At 43.8% G+C, this 20,489-nt stretch overlaps 1 protein-coding gene across 6 annotated transcripts in view; it reads right to left on the reverse strand.

Annotated features, from left to right (window-relative positions):
• The window catches only part of Abhd6 (abhydrolase domain containing 6, acylglycerol lipase), a 49,895-nt gene that overhangs the window by 10,097 nt on the left and 19,309 nt on the right, over positions 1-20,489 (reverse strand). For 4 of the 6 annotated variants that reach the window (XM_048421383.3, XM_048421378.3, XM_048421381.3 and 1 more), the window contains 4 exons: positions 17,057-17,209; positions 5,416-5,572; positions 3,879-3,992; positions 2,455-2,587 (listed from right to left, as the gene is read on the reverse strand). In XM_048421383.3, coding sequence (XP_048277340.2) covers positions 2,455-2,587; positions 3,879-3,992; positions 5,416-5,572; positions 17,057-17,175 — 523 coding nt within the window. In that variant the 5' untranslated portion in view covers positions 17,176-17,209. The remainder of the gene's footprint in view (positions 1-2,454; positions 2,588-3,878; positions 3,993-5,415; positions 5,573-17,056; positions 17,210-20,489) is intronic. The other 2 variants (XM_048421384.3, XM_085687959.2) reach the window with 1 other exon arrangement.

Here is a 20,489-nt window from a genome sequence, read left to right on the forward strand (position 1 = left end):
ATTAGCAGAGGGGGAGACTCCTTTCGAGACTGCTCACTGTCACGTGACACAAGAGACTCTGATAGCCAGCATATGTAGCAGGGAAAGAGCAATTTCTACCAACACAGAGCTATTTCTTGGTTTAACATAGATGAAGAACTGGAATTCAGGGGAAAAGCTAGGCATGGCCTGGAATCCCAGAATTTGGGAGGTAGATGTGGGAAGATTGGGAGCTTAAGACCAGCCCTGACTACTTGAGACCTTATATTAAAAACAAACAGGCAGTTGCATCTTTAATATTGGCCATCCTATAGAAGCCAGCATCTTACGGTCAGGAAAATGGCTCCGGGGATAGAAAGCTCTTGCTGCAGAAGCACGAGGAGGGGCATTTAGACCCCAGAACCCATGGAGAAGCTGTATCAGCCACCTGCAGTCTCCACCCTCGGAGATAAAAACAGGGGACCCTGCAGCCAGCCTGCTAGCTAGACTAGCCCAAACTGGCCAGTTCCAGGTTCAGAGAGAGATCCCACATCAACAAATAAAGTGGACCAAGGACGACACTAAGCATCAATTTTTTCTCCTACCCCCAAAGAAAACCACACATTATAAATCTATGTCCGGAAAAGCCTGCTGAGATGGTGTGCTCCTGTGATCTTAGCCACACGGGAGTCTGAGACAAGAGGATTGCAAGTTTGAAGCCAGCCTAGGCTACATACACAGCGAAGTAAGGCCAGCCATAGCAAGAGCCTAACTTGGGGGATGGGCGAGGATTCACACAACCTGCCCAGTTGTTCAGATCCAACACTGTTTCACAGTGACTCCTCTTTCATTTCAATCATGGAGTATGCCCTTTGAGAGCACAGGCCATTTCATCAGCTGGTCTTAAAAGCTTTCAAAGATGGCCTCATAACTTCCTGTAATACCCTTTAGAAGTTGTTTTAAGATGACATCTCTATTAGAAACAAACTGACTTAAGATGTATGTGGTCATGGAGCTCAGTAGCAGAGTACTTGCTTAGCCTGTAGGACTCACCTACTAACCCTGGATTTGACATTCAGCATCATAAAAAGTCACTCCCTGACAGATGATCAAATAATGACATTTCCTTTTCTTCTGTTAGCCTTTACGTCTTTTCTCTTTTAATTTATATTGTCACTTTCCCCCAAAGTCGTGTGTGTGTGTGTGTGTATATGTACGTGTGTGTGTGTGCATATATATATATATGAGATTGATTGATTGATTTTGTTTACAGTGTTCTGTCTGCATGTGTGCCTGCAGGCCAGAAGAGGGCACCAGATTTCATTACAGATGGTTGTGAGCCACCATGTGGTTGCTGTGAATTGAACTCAAGACCTCTGGAAGAACAATCAGTGCTCTTAACCTCTGAGTCATCTCTCCAGTCCCTTGTCCCCTTGTATATATATATTTTTAAGAAAAAAATTAATCTTAGGTTTAATATCTTGTGGCAGCCCATACTGGATTCTGATACACAAAAACAACACAGTTGGAAAAATGAAATCAAATTCAAATAAAGATTGGGATTCAGTTAATAGTCGGGCACCAAGCTTGACTCCCTGGTTGTGACAGAGTCACTCTGTGATTGATGTGAACTGTTCACAACAGACAGAACTGGGTAAACGGCATATGGGATTCTGCAGTACCTTGTCAACATCCCATAAATGTAAAAGTATTTCAGTAGGGCCACTGGCAGTGGGGCCAGGATTTATCCCTAGTGCTTGAACTGGCCTTTTGAAGCCCATTCTCTTTGAAGGGATGCCTTGCTCAGCCTAGATATGGGGAGAAAGGCCTTGGTCCTGCCTCAAAGTGATGGGCTGGACTTTGTTGACTCCCCATGGGAAGCCTTACCCTCTCTAAGGAGTGGATGGTGGGTGGGCTGGGGGGAAAGTAGGGGGCGTGGGAGGAGGGGAGGGAGTGAGAACTAAGATTGGTATGTAAAATGAGAAAAGATTGTTTAAAAAAATAAAATATAAAAAAGTTTAAAGAAATTTAAAATCATTTCAAAGACAAAGCTTATAAAGAAAAATGTAAGTAGGATGTGATCCTAACTTGTTTCCCTTTTCTTTTCTTCCTTCCCTTTTTTTGGTTTTTCGAGACAGTGTTTCTCTGTAGCTTTGGACAGCTCTGTAGCCTGTCCTGGAACTAGCTCTTGTAGACCAGGCTGGCCTCGAACTCACAGAGATCCACCTGCCTCTGCCTCCCGAGTGCTGGAATTAAAGGCGTGCGCCACTGCCGGGCTTGTTTCCACCTTTTCACATGGTGAAACCTCCCTCCTTCTCCGTGGAGCAGGCTGGCTCCAGTTAATTCAGCCTGACTATGGTTCTCTTCACACAAGCAATGCCTAACTCTGGGGTCTATATCAGAAGGATAAATTTTTAAAGGAGCCACAGCAGAAGTTGTGTGGATGCTTCTTTAAATTCAAGTCACTGGTAAGGTTGTTCTGGTCACGTGACTCACCAGCAGGGCACACAAGAGACAGGCTGCAGACATCAGATGGGTAGTGAGCGGCGTATACTCCAGCCACGTGGCCACCCATGGAGGTGCCTATAAGGTGAAAGGGCTTTTTGTTCAGCTTAAGGCATTCTACAAACTAGGAAGAGAAATGAAAAGGAAGCATGATTACGGCTGAGATGTCAGTAACGTCTGCAGAGCAGAGACGCCTCCCCTCAGTAAAACTGAACACTCTGCTGGCCGACACTATCACACCCAGTATCTAACTGAGCCCTGTAACGTATTTATAGTTTGCTTTACAGTGCGCATGTGGCTGTAGGGTCATTTATGAATATAAATCAAACAACAAGGGTCCCCTTATTAAGTCATAGACTGTTCTGTAAAGGGTCAAGGCAGCAATGTTTTTTTCCTGTGGTTCATCTAGTCTCTGTTGTAACCACTCAGCTCAGCTGCTGTGTCACAAAGGCTGCCAGAGACAATACATACCTAAGTAAGCAAGCACGCTGTGTTCCAACAAAATTTAGTTTACAAAAGTAGGTGGCAGCTCTGGAGCCATAGTTTGATGGCTCCTGCTTCATTTGAAGCCCTCTCTGACTAGACATCTGTCCAATCAACGATCTACACATTTGTCCCTCATTGGAAAAACATTACTGGATATTTGTTATTTACAAGTAACTATGGCTAGCTACTGAGGATACAGCAAAGAGCCAGACGATATGCCCTCGTTAAAATATTTAGTTTAATAGTGGAGGCAGAAATTATCAACTAAATATCCTTATTTCGAAAAAAACATCAATGTGAACCTGAAACAAACCATTCTGTTAAGAAAGGGCTCATGGGTAATCATAACCTTAAGAGAGAGCCAGAGATGGATACTAAAATACAGCAAAGTGCAAAGATTCTGCCCCTACCAAACAAGAGGAAAAATAGACCTCCACAGGGGGACAGTTCTGTAGAACTCTAAATGCCTTTGCAGAGGGCTGAGAAACTGCCCAGATTACATTTCTTCATGTACGAATCGGCAATGGATGTAACCCAGTGGGTAGAGTGCTTGGCTAGCATGCACAAACTCCTTGATTTGTACTTGATTCCCAGCACCACAAATAACACTCCTGGTAGCGCATTGCTGTAATCATTGCTCTTGGGAGGTGGAGGCAGGAGAATCAGAAGTTCAAGGCAACCTTCCACTCCATGACACCCTATTTCAAAAAATTAAACAAAAAAGTACAATAGGCTTAAAGGAAATATATCTATAACGAGTTCAGGCTCTCCTGAACGGACCAAAGATATCCCTAGGCTACCAATTTGTTTGCAATCACTTGGAGACAGAATGTACTACACAGTGGCTATGAGCCAGTGTGTAACTCTTGCCTGCTTTCCATATGTGAGAAGATACAATCTAGGCAGTTCGCGGAAAGCCTCCTGCTTACCTGGTGTACCCTCTTAACTTGCCCATCTATGGACAGGTCATCCAGGGAGGAGCGGGTGGTGCCTTCATGGCCAGGCATGTCCACGCAGACCAAGTGCAGGTTCTTCGGAAGGAACTGAAGACCCAGACAGTCAGTATGTGATCTAGAAAAACATATCTGCCCATTTCTCTGGTGAGGTAGCAGCTGCTCTCTACCCAGTGACCCAGAGAGTCACTGAGATTATGTTTCTGATCCTCCACATGTCTTAGGTGATATATGTGAATAAGTATCAACAGAGCCTCATATGGAGGAGAGGAACTCAGGAATGGCACACAGATGAAGAGAGGCTCAGCAGGTGACTGGAGAGAGGATGCAAAACTCAGGCTAGCAGGCTTACATCTTGCACTTAATGTTTTAAAAATATTTACTATTATGTTTTAGGTATCAGTTCTCTCCTTCCACCTTTATGTGGGCTCCAGAGATCAAACTCAGTTTACCAGGCTTGCATGACAAGCGTTTTCCCTCTAAGCCAACATCTTAAAACTTCTTAATACTGTTTGCTCAGTACTGCTTCTTTTCCTTCCCACGTCATACTTCCTCCAGCCATGTGGCTGTTGTCTTGGAACCAGGAGAGATGGTTCCCAGAGCCTTGAGCAGTTCCCAGAGACCAGAGTCAAAGGAGCAATGCTTTTCCCCAAAGCCGTAAGGCTGGTTTCAACTTTCTTTTATTTCTTCATCAAGACCTAATTCTTGAGACGATTATTCTCCCAAATCACCTTTCCTCTCTGTTTAAAAGATGCATTGACTTTTAGTCGCTATGAGTCTGAAAACATTATCAAAGATGTTTGTTTAATGAAGGGGGGATAAAAAGGATTAAATGCTTTGAGATGGCTGTCCTCATGGTGGCATCTGGAAAGAGCACAAGTAACCCGATGATACATGCACTTTCCCTTCTAGTGATACTTATGATCTCTTAGAAGTTGTCCTATTTGAAGTAGGATGCTGCTTTCTCAAGACAAATGCCAGCCTCAGTCCCACCCTCCACCAGCTAGCTAGTCACTCTCCCAAAATACAGTGAGAGGCAACACAAGTCAACAGCACAAAAATAACTTGGAAAAGGATTCTGAAAAGCTGCCAGATCAAGACCATTTCTCTAAATGATTAAGAAAAGAAAAAAGAACCAATAGCAGAAGCGTTCTAACACCGCCACCCCTCCCCCTGCCTAAAACTATCTCCATGGTGAGAAGATTCCAAAGACAGTTTTTAAAATACTACTCAATCAGGCCGGGCGGTGGTGGTGCACACCTTTAATTCCCAGCACTCGGGAGGCAGAGGCAGGTGGATCTCTGTGAGTTTGAGGCCAGCCTGGTCTACAAGAGCTAGTTTCCAGACAGGCACCAGAGTTACAGAGAAACCCTGTCTCGAAAAAACAAAACAAAAAATACTACTCAGTCAATTCTGTAACACAAAAAAAGGCCTGGGCAATATACTTTGTTAATTTTAAGATGAATTTGAATTGTGTTCCCACCCCTCTCCCTTTAAGACAGAAGAGTCTTACCTTGACCACGCTGAGCCACATATCCTTGTGTGCAGAGAAGCCATGCAACATGAGGATGGACGGTTTGTGTCCTGGCCTGCCCCGGAAGGAGTAACAGAACTGATAGTCCCCATGGTGCACATAGCGGACTTGCATACCCAGTGTCCTCCGCCAGTACCTACGGTGAAGAAAGGCGAGACACAAGCGTGTTCAGGGAGTGACTTTGGGAGGGGCACAGGTCCTCTCTAGAGAGACTACTTGATGGCGACGCAGATGCTTCTCCCAGCTCTTGTCCTTTACTTCTCCCTCAAGGAGCACTAAGAAGAGAAGTATGTCACATGTGTTTGGAAAGCAGAAGGGTAGCAGGGTGTGTGTTTTTGTGTGTGTGTGTGTGTGTGTGTGTGTGTGTGGTAATGATGGATGGATGGACAGCAGAGAATAACAGGTCAGTATGCATTACATACATGCGTGGAAATATCATCATAAAACTCATTACGCTGTGCAGTTAATATATGGTAATACAGAAATGGGAAAACTAAAAGTCATAAAGAACCAGCACCTGAATGGAAAACAAAACAAACAATAGGATACTACACACAACCCCTTCTGTTAGACAGGTCTCAAAGCTCAACGAAAAACAAACGGGACACTACACACAACACCTTTCGTTAGAGTGCTCCCAAGACTCCAGGGCTAACTTACTGCTCAAGGTCTACATGCACTGCCTGCTCTCTGGTTTCACTCCTCACAGCATATGGCGACGGCTGAAGGCTCAGTTTCTGTTAGTTATATAAGCCTTGGCAAAGCTGTGGTCTGGCCTCAAGTCCATTTCAATACAAAATTACTACTGAAACAAATTGAACACTCAGCATGAGAAAAAGTCTCTTCAAAGATACAAGAAAATTAAATTATCCCGGTATCTTCTTGGTAACAGACTTTATACCAAAGCAGCAGTCAAGTCTTGCAAAAGTAAGTGAACGGAAACAATGTTAACATTTTGTATGACCTAAGCGGGAAGAAAAGTCGGCTATATAATCATGTTTACTTGGATCTACAAACAAAAAGTGTGGGTGTATCACAAGGCACCATCAAGGATCAGAGTAGAAGCAGAGAATGAGGTAAGAGGAGGAAGGGGAAGAGAGGGGCCAGGGAGAGCTAGGACTACATTCCTTCTGATAGTTTTGCAATGACTGCATTGCCTACTCAAAACATTAAAATGGTAATAAAATTGGCTTGCCTAAGGCTCTTTATAGGAAGAAAGCAGGCCTGTTTTAGTACTCTAAATAATGGTTCTATAACATGAGTTTGTTTGCTCATTCATAGCCCAGCTATTGGCTAAATGACCTAAAATGTATAATTCTTCATTGACAATAAGGGGGAAACATTGTATTTCACCAAGGCTATGGTCAATATTAAATGTAATAATCCACATGTAAAGTTTTTTGGATTGTTTTTATTTGTGTGTCCATGTGTTCACATGTGTGTATATATACATGTGTGTATATGCATGTGAGTATAGTGCTTTCAAAGGTCAGAAGAGGGCACTGTGTCCCCTGAAGCTGCAATAACAGGCCATTGTGGGCCACCCAAGGCAGGTGCTGGAAATGAGCTCCAGCCTTCTGGAAGAACAGGCAGCAGACTTAAACGCTGAACAATCTCTCCAGCCCCAAGCTGATGTAGGAGGGTCATCTGTCTATGTGTTACTTTCATTGGTAATAAAGAGACTGCCTTGGCCTTTGATAGGACAGCAGCTTAGACAGGCGGAGTAGACAGAACAGAATGCTGGGAAGAAGGGAAGTGAGGCAGATGCCATGGCTCTCCTCTCCGAGATGGACATGGGTTAGAATCTTCCCGGTAAGCCATGACCTCGTGGTGATATACAGATTATTAGAAATGGGTTAATTAATATGTGAGAGTTAGCCAAGAAGAGGCTAGATATAATGGGCCAGGCAGTGTTTAAAAGAATACAGTTTCTGTGTAATTATTTCAGGTAAAGCTAGCCAGGTGGCCAGGAGCTGGGCGGGACGAAAAGCAGCCCGCTGCTCCTTTTACACCAAGCCACACAAAAACATTTATTCAAGACACAGCACATGGTAATACTCGACAAACAGCGGTTAGCATTATATTTAAAAAATAATCTCTTTCCAAGTATGTCATTTGCTAAAATTCAAGGGAAAAACTAGAGGTAATATTTGAAACAAATATGATAACGTCAGATTATTCTCATCCCAACTCTCTTGGGACAAATCTGGGGCCTAATGCCTGCTAAGTAAGCATTCTACCACTGAGCCGCACTCTCAGCTCAGGACTGATATCCTTAATATGTACAAACTGATATGGACCATGCCAAAAACTTAATTTGGCACTGGGTAAAATAAATGAAAGGATAACTTAGAGCAGAGTTTCTGCTGAATGCTGCATTCCTTGAGGTATGACTGCATTATGCTGGCCCAGCCTGTTCCCACGCATCCTTCCCAACATGCTTTCTAGTGCTGGGGAAGGAACCTAGGTTCCCACTGGCATCTCACCGCTGTGAGCAGAAGAGATATTAATGTTGAACAAACATAGGAAACATGTTCAAGTTCACTAAAAAAATACAAACATGCAATAAAATAATCCTTTTACATCACTGAATTCTTACGTCCCTTGCTAGTCATTCTAAAAAATTCAGGAAGCAGGAACTGGTAAAAGAAAATTGATTTATTTAGTTTGGGCCAGAACTGGGGAGAGAAAAACTTCCAGCTTTTCTCTACCTGCCCTAATACAATATATAGGAATGATGGAACAAAAGTCAGGAATAGCACACAGATTTAGCTATGATATCCAAACTGCAAGCTAAGTCTTTTCTAGTCAGTTCCTCTTTTGATACCAGGGTGTGATCTACCCTAACTGGCAACATGGTATTTCCTGATGAAATTCTAATTTTTTAATTTTCTATTTAATCTCTATGTAATCCTGGCTGTCTCAGAACTTACTATGTAGACCAGGCTGGCCTTGAACTCACAGAGATCTTCCTGACTCTGTCTCCCAAGTGCTGGGATTAAAGGCATATGTCACCACATCAGAAAAAAAAATCTAATTTTTTTTAAAAAAAACCTTATGTGTGTGGGTGTTTTGCCTACACACACACACACACACACACACACACACACACACACATCTGTGTACCACATGCACGGCTGGTACCCACCGAGGCCAGCAGAGGGCATTGAATCTCCTAGGAACTGAAGTTATATTTGGCTGCAAGTATTCATTTAGGGGCTGGGAATCAAACTTGGGTCCTCTGGAAGAGTAGACTGTTGCTCTTATCCACTGAGACATTGTTCCAGCCCTGAAATTCTGGTTCCTTTATAGCCTCTGTGTATGTAGACTTTCAAATTAGAAAAATAGGATTTTTCCTTTTTTCTTTTAGACCAGTTCTAATGCTGTACCTTTCAAGGAAGCAAACTGGCATTAGCCACCAGGAATTTTTAAAATTGGCTTATTAATTATTCCAAGATTAGGGGCTGGAGAGATGGCTCAGTGGTTAAGAGCATTGCCTGCTCTTCCAAAGGTCCTGAGTTCAATTCCCGGCAACCACATGGTGGCTCACAACCATCTGTAATGAGGTCTGGTGCCCTCTTCTGGCCTGCAGACAGACAAACAGAATATTGTATACATAATAAATAATAAATATTTTTTTAAAAAAACCAATGCAGCCAACACACTTGTGAAATATTTACTTTTTTGAAAAAAAAATTATTCCAAGATTAATTTGTACCGGGGAGATAAGAAGAAATCTTAATGAAAAAGAAAACTTAAGAAAAAAATTAGGTCACAGGAACATAAACAGAAGAGCTAGGCACGTGACACAGCGGTGAGATGCCAATGGGAACCTAGGTTCCTTCCCTAACACTAGAAAACACGTCGGGAAGGATGCGTGGGAACAGGCTGGGCCAGCATAATGCAGTCATACCTCAAGGAACGCAGCATTCAGCAAAAACTAAGAAGAGGCAACGAATGAGTCTCCCTCAACCACCAAAGAGAACTAGCCCCAATTCCATGTTCCTGGCCTCCAGAACCACGAGACAGTTTAAGTACAGCTCCATTGTTTTAGACATCCAGTTCAAAGTCATTCATCGAAGCAGCCCCACTATGTTTTCCCCAACACTTAGAATTGCTAATCAAATTGGTTTTGTTTTTGAAGCATATTCATTTTTATGTGTATGGATTATGGATATTCTGTCTCTATCTATGTCTGTGCACCACATGCATGCCTGGTGCTCTCAGAGGCCAGAAAAGAGTGAGAGCCTCGGGAACTGGAGTTACAGATGGTGGGAGCCACCATGTGGATGCTGGAAACTGAACCTGAAGCCTCTGGATGAGCAGCCAGTGCTCTTAACTGCTGTGCCATCTCTCCAGTCCCGTTTTTTTTTGTAACTTAAGCCTTTGTGATAGGCAGGTAATAAATAGTATCTCATTGTGTTTTGTTTTCAGTTCAGACCTGAACACTAAGCAAATATTTAGAATCATTGTGGTTTTGAGTGTCCTTTATGCTAATTTGTCTAGCAGATACCATCTCTGTAAAGTATCTAAGTTTTCTGTCTCTGAGTTATATGTCCTTTTTTTAGAGCTACAGGAGGAATTCTATTTTTTTAACTTTTTATTTATAAATGTGTTCTGTCTGCATGTATCCCTGCAGGCCAGAAGAGGGCACCAGATCTCCTTACAGACGGTTGTGAGCCACCACATGGCTGCTGGGAATTGAACTCAGGACCTCAGGAAGAGTAGCCAGTGCTCTTAACTGCTGAGCCATCTCTCCAAACCCTGGAATTCTTTATATACGCTGGGTGCAAGTTCTTTATGAACAGACTTACTGCAAATACATAATGCCAACCTTGGTATGCATTTTTACTTCCTAAATAGTCTTCCTTTGGGGAGAAACTGTGCTAAGGATTGAGCACAGTGCCCGGTACACGCTGGGCACACAAAATGAGCAAAATGAGCTACACACCAGCTTGTCTTTTTGGTTAACACTATTTCTTCATTTAAGATGATACAATAAATCTGAACGATTTGTTTTGTTTTTTGAGACAAGGTTTCTCTGTGTAGTCCTGGCTGTTCTGGAACTAGATCTATAGAGCAGGCTGGCCAGGAACTCACAAAGATCCACCTGCCTCTGCCTCCCAAGTGCTGGGATTAAAGGCATGCACCACATCCACCCAGCCTAAACTGAACAATCTTTATGGCTAGAAGTTTTTATATCATGATTCTGCCTACCTCAAATGTCAAGAAAAATACCTGTCTATGTATTCTTTTTTTTTATTGGAAATCACCAAGTTACTTTTTAAAATTTTTTTTATTCATTTTACATACCAACCACAGTTCCCCTCCCCTCCCCTCCTCCCCCTCTCCACTCCCACGTCCCATTCATTCCTCAGAGAGGGAAAGGCTTCCCATGGGGAATCAACAAACCTACGTTTTCTTTTTAAAGCTATGTTTTCTTAAAATTTGTTGAACATTTACATAGACTTACAATCTACCAGGCTTTGATTTTCAGGCTATGAACTTGCAGATGGGCTGCGTTCATTTTCCTATTGCTGCGGAAAATAATAAATAAATAAATACAAACTTGGAGGAGTTTAAACCCCCCTTCATTAGATCACCTGTGCAGGTGAGAATTGAGCTTAGCCAGGCACCTTGCTCAGGGTTTCACAGTGTTGACATAAAGGCCTCAGCCAGCCTGCCTTTCATTCAGCTCTTAGCCCATTCAGCTTGTTGGCAAAACTCAGTTCTTTGTGGGTACAGGACCGACGTCCTTGGGTCCTCGCTGGCTGTCAGTTGAGAACTCTGCCTCCTCCTACCCAACCATGTTCCACCCTGGATGGCCCCCTCCGACTCAAATGAACAACAGCAGAGTCGTGATGGAGATTTGCGCCTTTCTGCTTTTAGGGACCGAGGTGATTAGTGAATGGTGTCCTAAAGTCAGCTGCACACAACATATACCATCACTGTAATTTAGCAGGCCATGACACTGCCATAGTCACCAGTCTCTGAGAAGGGGGCAGGCATCTTCGAGGAGCAGAATTTAATAATTCTGCCTACCAAGAGTCATACTTACATTTCCCCCAGCTGGATTTCTTGTTAACACAGTGCACTTTGCACATCTCTGTGCATCAATTTCTGGACACCTCCGGTCCATTGTTCTGTTTGTCCTATGTGCCAGTTTCACACCGACTTGACTTTCGTAACTTCATAATTAGTCCTGATAGCTGGTAATATAAATCATCTCATTTCATTCTTCAAGATTGCCCTGATTAGTTGGCCCTGTCCTTTTCCTTATGAAGAGCACAGGCTGCTCTTGCGAAGGACATAGGTTCCGTTTCCAGCACCCACATGGCAGATCATAACCATCTATAATTCCAGCTTCAGGGCATCTGATTCCCTCATCTGCCCTCCATGGGCACCAGGCAGACACAATTTAATACACACACATGCAGATAAATACTCAGACACACACAGTGGAGGGACAGCAGCAGAGAGGAGACACAAGAAGGGGTGACAAGGTGGCAAGGGGTGAACACAATCATTACAGAGATGTACATTATAGATATGTATGGAAATGTCATAATGACACTCACCCTAATGGTTATAGCTCGTACATGCTAATAGAAACTTTTAAAAATAAATTAAAACTCTAGACAAACTACATTAATTTTAGCTCTCTCTGCCCTCAGGAAAAAGAAGTCCGTTCCAATCTAACCTAACCATTAGTCTTATCTGTAAAATAAGGCTAATACTATTTCCTGCCAACTTGAAGGATCATATAAAAATTAAACATTTTGAAACTAGTAAAAAAAAATCTAACTGTTTTACTTTGCTTTCTATTACTGCGACAGAGACCCATAACCAAAAGGAACTTTGGGAGGAAAGGGTTTATTTGGCTTACATGACCTGAGTCACAGTCCATCAAGGATGCCAAGGCAGAAACTCAAGGCAGGAATCTGGACACAGGAAACGAAGCAGCAGCCATGGAGGGAACACAGCTTACTGGCTTGTTCAGCCTGCTTTCTTATATACAACCCAGGACCACCTGCACAGGGGTGGCACCACCCACAGTAGGCCGGGCCTGCCCACATCAGTCATTAATCAAGAACACGCCAACCTAACGAAGGCATCGTCTCAGTTGAGGTTCCCTCTTGCCATATGATCCTAGCTTGTGTCCAGTTGACCAAGAACTAACCAGCACACTGCTTATCAAAGGCCACCAGAAAAACCTACTGGGGTTTAAGATGGCTAGTCACTTAATTTAGGGGCCATCACACGAAAATATGATATCTCTACCAATACAGTCTATCCTCCCATGAATTTAGGTATTATCAACTGTCTCACATGGATATTTTTTAGTTTTTATGTAGAGACCTTCCATGTTCTTTTAAAAAAGGGATTGAAGAGACTATTACTTTTCTTATTTAAAAATTGAAATTTATTATTATTGTTGTTGTTTGTGTGCGTGTGTGCTGCAATGAGAATATGGGGGTCAGAGGACATTTGGGAGTCAGTTCTCTCCGTCCACCCTGTGGGTATGTGTGTTGTGATGCTTGTGTGTGTGCAGACGACGTATCTGTGGAGGTTAGAAGACAACTTCTGGGAGGTCATTCTCTCCTTCCACCCTTGTTTCCGAGGAACTGAGTCAGCTCCTCAGGCTTGTGGGGCGGGCACCTTTACCCATTTCGTCATCACCATAGCACCCACGTTTTTCTTTGGATTTATTGTTAGGTATTTAAGATCTGTTGGCACCAGAGGAAGTAGTAACATTTACCTCTTCTTTTTCATTTCCATTTGTTTGTTTCTGTTATATGGGAATGCTACTGATTTTGGTTATTGATTTTTAAAAAAAGATTTATTTATTTACTTGGTGTATACGAAGAGTTTGCTCACGTGCATGTGTATATACCATGTGAGTTCCTGTTGCATCCCCTGGAACTGGGATGGTTGTGAGCCATCATGTGGGTGCTGGGACTCGAACAATGAGTGTTCTTAACCACTGAGTCATCTCTCTAGCACCCACTATTGATCTTGTATGCAGCAACTTAGCCAAATTTACTTCTGGTGTGTGTGTACACATGTATGTGTGTGTACACATGTACAAATGTACCAGTTGTCTTCCTCAATTGTTTTTCCTCCTTATTTTTAAAAAGACAGGGCCTCTCATTGACTATGATGCTCACTGATGTCACTAGAATGATGGCCAATAAGCCCCAAGGGATCTTCCCATCTCTGCTTCCCAGACCTGGGATTACAGATGTCTGATGCTTCACCCAGTTTTTTGTTTGTTTGTTTGTGTGTTTTTGTTTCTGTGGATGCTAGAGATCCATACTCAGGTGTTTATTCTTGTGTGGCAAGAACTGAACCAACTGGACCATCTCCCTACCCAGACCCCAAATCCACCTATTCATTCTAATTATCTAAAAATTTGGATATTTACTTTATAATTCATAACAGTAGTAGAATTACAGTGATGAAGCAACAGTGAAGATAATTTCACGGCTGGCAGTCACCACAACATGAGGAACTGTATTAAAGGGTCGCTGCGTCAGGAAGGTTGAGAAACACTGCTCCAGAGGCTGGGAAGTCCAAGCCTATGCTGTGACTTCTGCTTGGCTTTTGGTCAAGGCTTTCTGCTGCTTCAAGTCAAGCAGAAAGCCAAACGGCAAGTGGCCATGTACCAAAATCATAAAGTACAAGGTACTGCCTTGATTTACAGTGACAAACTCCATGTAGTAGTGAGTCAGTTTCAGCAGAACTGCATTAACCTCGCCTTCTCACAGATCTGTTCACACCACTCCACTGGGGCTGAACCCTCAACAGGGGTTTGGGAGGTACAGACCCAGGCCAGGGCACGAGGAACATGAGATCACCCTCAACATCGGTGCCATGGTGGGATAAGCCTGTAATTCCAGCACTGGGAAAGCTAAGGCAAGAGGATCACAAGTTTACATAGTGTGAACTTTGGGGAGGTGGGAAAGATCTAGGATGACGGAGTGGTTGCGACAGTACAATAAATACAATAAAACCACCCAACCGTGCGCTTTCTTATAATGAACGTCCACTAGAGCTTGGTAAAACATTTGCTAAGAAGGTCTTTCTTCTCTTTGAAAAACAAACAAAAAAATTAAAATGACTCTGATACCGGTTCTGAAAATGTGCTCTTTGAGAGTCCAGGGAACTTGGGGTTCGGGAGACTACCACGGCATTGAGGCTGGTTCTCGCCCACAATGGGTGGAACCACACATCAGCATGCAGCATATCCATGGTTACGGTCCACGTCTGTAAACTGTGTTCTCTGTTTTAACTTCAATTGTTTAGCAACGATGGCGTTTGTGTATGGAAGAGCAAGGTCCTTGGCAGGGTCACGAAGTGGAGACCTGGCTCTGACCTCTCCAAGTCCAGAACTACCCAGGAGCCTCAGCAACGCTGCACCGACAGTGGCATTTAGGCAGTGAAAGGTCTGATTTGTCAATGCAGAGGTGGGTCCTGGGTGGACCGCTGAAGGGGAGACAGCCCCACCCACGTAGAAAAGGCAGAGAGAATGAAAGATCATAAACTGCTTTATTCTCTTTGCTGCTTTCCAAGGCTTGGAGCCCGAGCAGCTGGTGGAAAATTCCACACGCCAGTGAAACAAAAGGGAGCCAGAAAGAAGGGCAGAGAGAGGGCACCAGCGTCCCGGTCCACATGCGCAAGTTCCCTCTAACTGCCCAAGGCCCAAATAAATCTCCCTGGGTTTATCTACAGTATGGAGAGGACCCAGTATTCATTTCATCATGAGGGGGGTGGGGGAAAATACTGTATTTCATAAGTGGGCAGTGGCACAGAAAAGAAAAATCAATGAAGCATAGCATTTTCTTTCCAAGTGCTAACCTTTTTAAGAGTTAGGAATACAGGTCAGCGCTAGAGCCCTGTCTGGTATGTACAGGCCCTGGCTTCAATTCTTTAATAGGCAACAATAGATAGGCTAATGCTTAGTAAAACGATTTAAGGCAACTGTGTTTATTTTTACTTTTTTACATTTAGTTACTTTTCACGGCAAATCTTTCATGTTATAGTGAAGCTATTTATATCACTTTGTAAATAAACAGTTTAAAGGCCAGGTGTAGTGGCTTATACCTGCAAGCCCAGAACTTGGGCAGCAGAAATGGGATCCTGAGTTCCAGATCTGGGTTGGCTATGCAGGGAGTACTAGACCCGCTGGGGCTACATGAGACACTATCTCAAAACAGTAACAACAATAGAACTCACAATTCCACAAATTGTCCTCTGACCTCCACACATGAGCTGTGGCATAAAAGTCTCCCCAGTAATAATAAATACAAAATTTAAAACAACACCTAAAACACAGATTTAATGTCCTTTTTTTTTTGTCTGTTTGTTTTCTGTTTTTTTGAGACAGGGTTTCTCTGTAGCTTTGGAGCCTGTCCTGGAACTAGCTCTTGTAGACCAGGCTGGCCTTGAACTCACAAAGATTTGCCTGTCTCTGCCTCCCAAGTGCTGGGATTAAAGGCGCAGATTTACTGTCTTAACTCTGAGAAAAATACAGATGATACCGAGATAGGGCTGGGATGAAGGTGGTGAGAATGGCAGATATTTGGAAGCTTCATTTGTCTCTTTCACCTCACTAATTAACAATTCTAGGGCAAGGCTGAACATGCTGGCACCTTCCTGTAATCCCAGGATTTGGGAAGATCTGGAGTCATCATCATAGTAAATCTGTGGCTAGCCTGTGCTACACTCCTGTAATCCCAGGATTTGGGAGGTGGAAGAGGAAGGATCTGGAGTCATCTTCATAGTAAATCTGTGGCTAGCCTGTGTTACACTTCTGTAATCCCAGGATCTGGGAGGTGGAGTGAGGATCTGAAGCCATCTTCATAGTAGATTTGCGGCAAGCCTGTGCTATAGGTTCTTATTTCAAAACACCAAAAACCAAACGGCTGTGCTGGCCCACGCTTTCAATCCTAGCTCTCCCAGAGCAGAGGCAGGCAGATTTCTGTGAATTCAAGGCCAGCCTGATAGAATCCTAGGCTAGCCACAGCTTCTTACTGAGATCCTTTCTTGAAACCCAAACAAAACAGGTAAATCTTACAGCATTCAGTGCCACATGTGCACTTGGCACTGAGTGTCTCTGAGCTTCTGCTGCACGTCTCAGTGACATCACTGCAGCTGGTGGCTAGGAGAGCACACCAGGCCTTGGGAGACTGAGTGTCCTGAGGGCAAGCATGCTGTCAGGAACTCGAGACAGTGTCCCTGCTTTGAAGTAACTGCCAGTTAAAGAACACATTTAAAATCCCAAAGAGGGGCTGGAGAGATGGCTCCGTGGTTAAGAGCACTCACTGCTGTCTCAGGGGGATCACAAACATGGCATCTTACAACAGTCTGGAACTCCAAGTTCAGGGCACCCAACACCCTGTTCTGGCCTCTAGCTGTCAAGCAAGACATGCACACAGGCAAAACACCCAGACACATAAAATTTTTTTTTTTAAATTTAAAAGATTTCTAAACAAGATGTCCTTCAACTTTTCTGAGTTTGAAGTATCTCATGACACAATGACGAGTACCAGTGACCAGGAGAAAGTGGGGATGAGGATACTAAGGTACTTTATAAACCTTCAGTATACCGCTGACTTACCAATAATAGATTCTTATCAGCGCTGAAGGCCACAGGAGAAAAGAAGCGACGAACGCCAGGATTGGAATGGCCAGGGTTCCACCCGCGATCACAAACATGTTCACTACATCGAGATCCATCCTGCTCTCTAAGGCTGGTTGACACCTGCAGAGGCTGAGGAGAGAGAACAGTACTGAAGCCCTCTCAGGGGGAAAAAGGAAGACGCAGGAAGGGAAAGGATCCTGAATGAGAGCTAAGGAGACATGCGCACAGTACTGAAGCCATCCCAGGGGAAAAGAGGAAGACTCAGAAAGGACAAAGATCCTGAATGAGGCCGAGAAAAACAAAACAAATGTAGCAACTAGATGTGAGGAGGCAGACTTTGGAGGACTGGGGGCCACAGAAAGGGAAAATCAAAACTACAGGGTACATTGCCGGGATGACTGGAGAAATCTGAGTACCCAGCGGGTATCAGACGGACCTAGGATGCACAGTGCTGCCATTCTTGAACATTTGACAAAACTGTAGTTGTGGACAATGCAGGATGTCATGCCGAGGGGAAGCTCGTCCAGGCTTTGAGGGGGCGTGTATAGACTGGGATCCACTACTCACTTTGAAAAGCTCAGGAAAGAAAAAGTAATGTATGTGAAATGTTAACTATGACATATTATTCCCTCAAGTTTTCTATAGATTTACGATATTTTATTTTCATTGATTGGTTATATAATCTAGGCTGGCTTGAAACTCACTATGTAACCCAGGTTGGCCTGGAACTCACAGTCCTCCTGCCTCAGTTTCTTGAATGCTGAAATTATAGGCAAGCACCTTATAATAACCAAATGAGGGGCTGGAGAGATGGTCCAGTAGTTAGAGCACTTGCTGCTCTTAAAGAGGACCTGGGTTGGGTTCTCAGTTTTCAAGTTCCAGGGGATCTGATGCCCTCTTCTGCCTTCCTCAGGCACCAGGCATGAACTTGACATACTTACATATATGCATGTGCAAAACACTCATACACATAAAATTAAAAATATAACTAATCAAGAGAGGAATTGTATCCATTTCACAGATGAAAGCACTGAGGCAGAGAGGATGTAACCCTGTTCTACTCATCTGACTGTCCTCTTAGCTGCTTAGTCACTAGAAGCGGTTTTCCCAGCATCCTTCAGTAGCTGGCCTATCTCTCTTCTAGAAGCACACTCCATAAGACAAGAATAATCACTTATGTTCTTTCTTAGTGCCTAGAATAGCACAAGGCACACACAAAGTACAACCAGACTAGAGAAAAGCAAAGTTACAAGTTGGGATTAATCCCACGTAACATGTTTTAGGGAAGGAAAATCATTACCTGTAATGCTACAAGAGACTGACATTGCCCCCTGAAAGTTAAGTAATCGCAAAGCTCCCTGGAGGAGCTGTCTCTTAAATTCAAGGTACAAAAGCTGGAGAAAGGCATGTGGCCCAGTGACAGAACACCTGCCTAGCACACCTAGGGCTCTGGGTTCCAGTTCAACACTGGGGGTTAAAAAAAGAATTGCCGGCACAATCTGCAAAAAACAGGCACGCATAAATCTGCAGGCGGGGGTTGTGGATCTCGAATGAGCTGATGGCTGCAAAAATTCAGCTTCAAGATGACTCTTCTATACCACAGGATGCCCTTAGAAAGCGCAGCGAGCCACTGTGATTCAGACTCCTGAGCTGGGAAGCTAATTACCCAATGTCCCATCAGTCTAGGATTTAGAACATTTCATACCCAAGGTCAGGTACATCACAAGCTCTGGCACTAGAGATGGTAGGCTAACACAGAGAGAGAAAAACCCTTCCTCTGCCTGGATCTGCTGGGGACATCCCACTTTGGAGGAAATTTCTATCGGAATTCATCTTCCGAGCAGAAGGAACTTTTGTACAGCAGGACCACTTTAACAAGATTCAGGCTTCCCAGAGAACCCACACACTTGCCCTCACTGAGAAAGCTAAGCTTTCGGACTGCCATGGCTTAGACCAGTGGTCCTCAACCTGTGGGTCGCGACCCCTTCCACAGGGCTCACTTACCAGATATCCTGCATATCAGATATTTGCATTACAACTTGTAACAGCAGCAACATTACAGTTATGAAGAGCAAAGGAGTAATTTTATGGTGGGGGTCACCACTACATGAGCTGCATTAAAGGGTTGATGCATTAAGAAGGTTGAGAAGCGCTGATTTAGACAAAGAGCGGATAACTGTTCACATCTCTGCACTATCCTTCACTTACAAAGGACTTGCCTTGCTTTCCTTCGGAAGGTGGGTCCCCTACCCTGCTGGTACATTCATTGTGCCTGGGGGTAGGCTGGAGACAGAAAAACCAAAACTTTAAGAACAAGGAACTACTAATGACCCAAACTTAGAAAACCACACAAGGGTGTTGCCTGAAATTCTCTAGACTATGGCCCCATACAAAGGATAGTGCTTGGTGGCTTGGGAATGGGGGAACATTAAGCCAGGCTTTAGGGGCATAGGGCTCTGGTTAATGCCAACACTCACTAAGAAACTTATCTCTGCTGTTCAAGTCCTGACAAGGTCAGAGAGCATCTCTGAGGACATCGTATCTGCTCCTAGGAACTCCTGGAAGTGTTTAGCTAGTCAGTAACACAGTTCCCATCATTCATTCTAACAGATTGTATGTGCAAGTGTATGTGAGCATGCCATTAGGTGAGGACACGCCACAACATACATGTGGAGGTTAGAGAACCCAGTTCTCTCCTTCCACTGTGTGGGTTCTGGGGCTCAAATTCAGGTCATCGGGAGTGGCAGTCCAACCACTGAACCATTCAGTGGCTCTTGATAATACATTTAATTGTTCTAGGGATGTATCTTAATTTTCAGAATAAATTTAAGTAAAAAGACACTGATTTAAGGAAAAACACTAGAGCCTGTAGAAAAACATTGTAGCTCAGGGCTAGTGTTCTAGTCTTTCATGCCTTAGGTCCTGGGGCTTGCTCCCTGGTGCTGCAAGAAAACAGAAGAAAATGCTGCGCAGGTGACGTTTGGTTCTGAGGATGTGATATGTGAGCTGCTGCATGGAGGGGCATAGGCACAGACTGAGGGGCACTAGACTTAGGGACGTTCCAGCCACCAGCTTCTCTATACATTTTGCTGTGAGACTCTCATCGTCTCTTCTGCCCATTCCTAATCTGGTGACTTAACATTTCTAAAATTATGACAGGCAATCAAGGAAGAGGATCTAGCTAGCCTTCCATAAGCCTCACATCCTATTTACAGCTCCCCAGAAGCTATAAAGTGGCACCTCGACAAGCTCTTGATTCGCTAATGCTCGTTGTTTGATTTACTCTTTTCACTAATCTAGGAGATAAAGTAGAGGCCCCAGGAGCCTGCAACACAGGCTGAAGGGAGGGAACATCAGGACAGGAGCTGGTGTGGCTCTCCCTCAATATACGCCTTTCCCTTTGTTTGAC

Source organism: Myodes glareolus, chromosome 5 (assembly GCF_982192425.1).
Source record: "Myodes glareolus chromosome 5, mMyoGla1.1, whole genome shotgun sequence".
NCBI classification, from domain to species: domain Eukaryota; kingdom Metazoa; phylum Chordata; class Mammalia; order Rodentia; family Cricetidae; genus Myodes; species Myodes glareolus.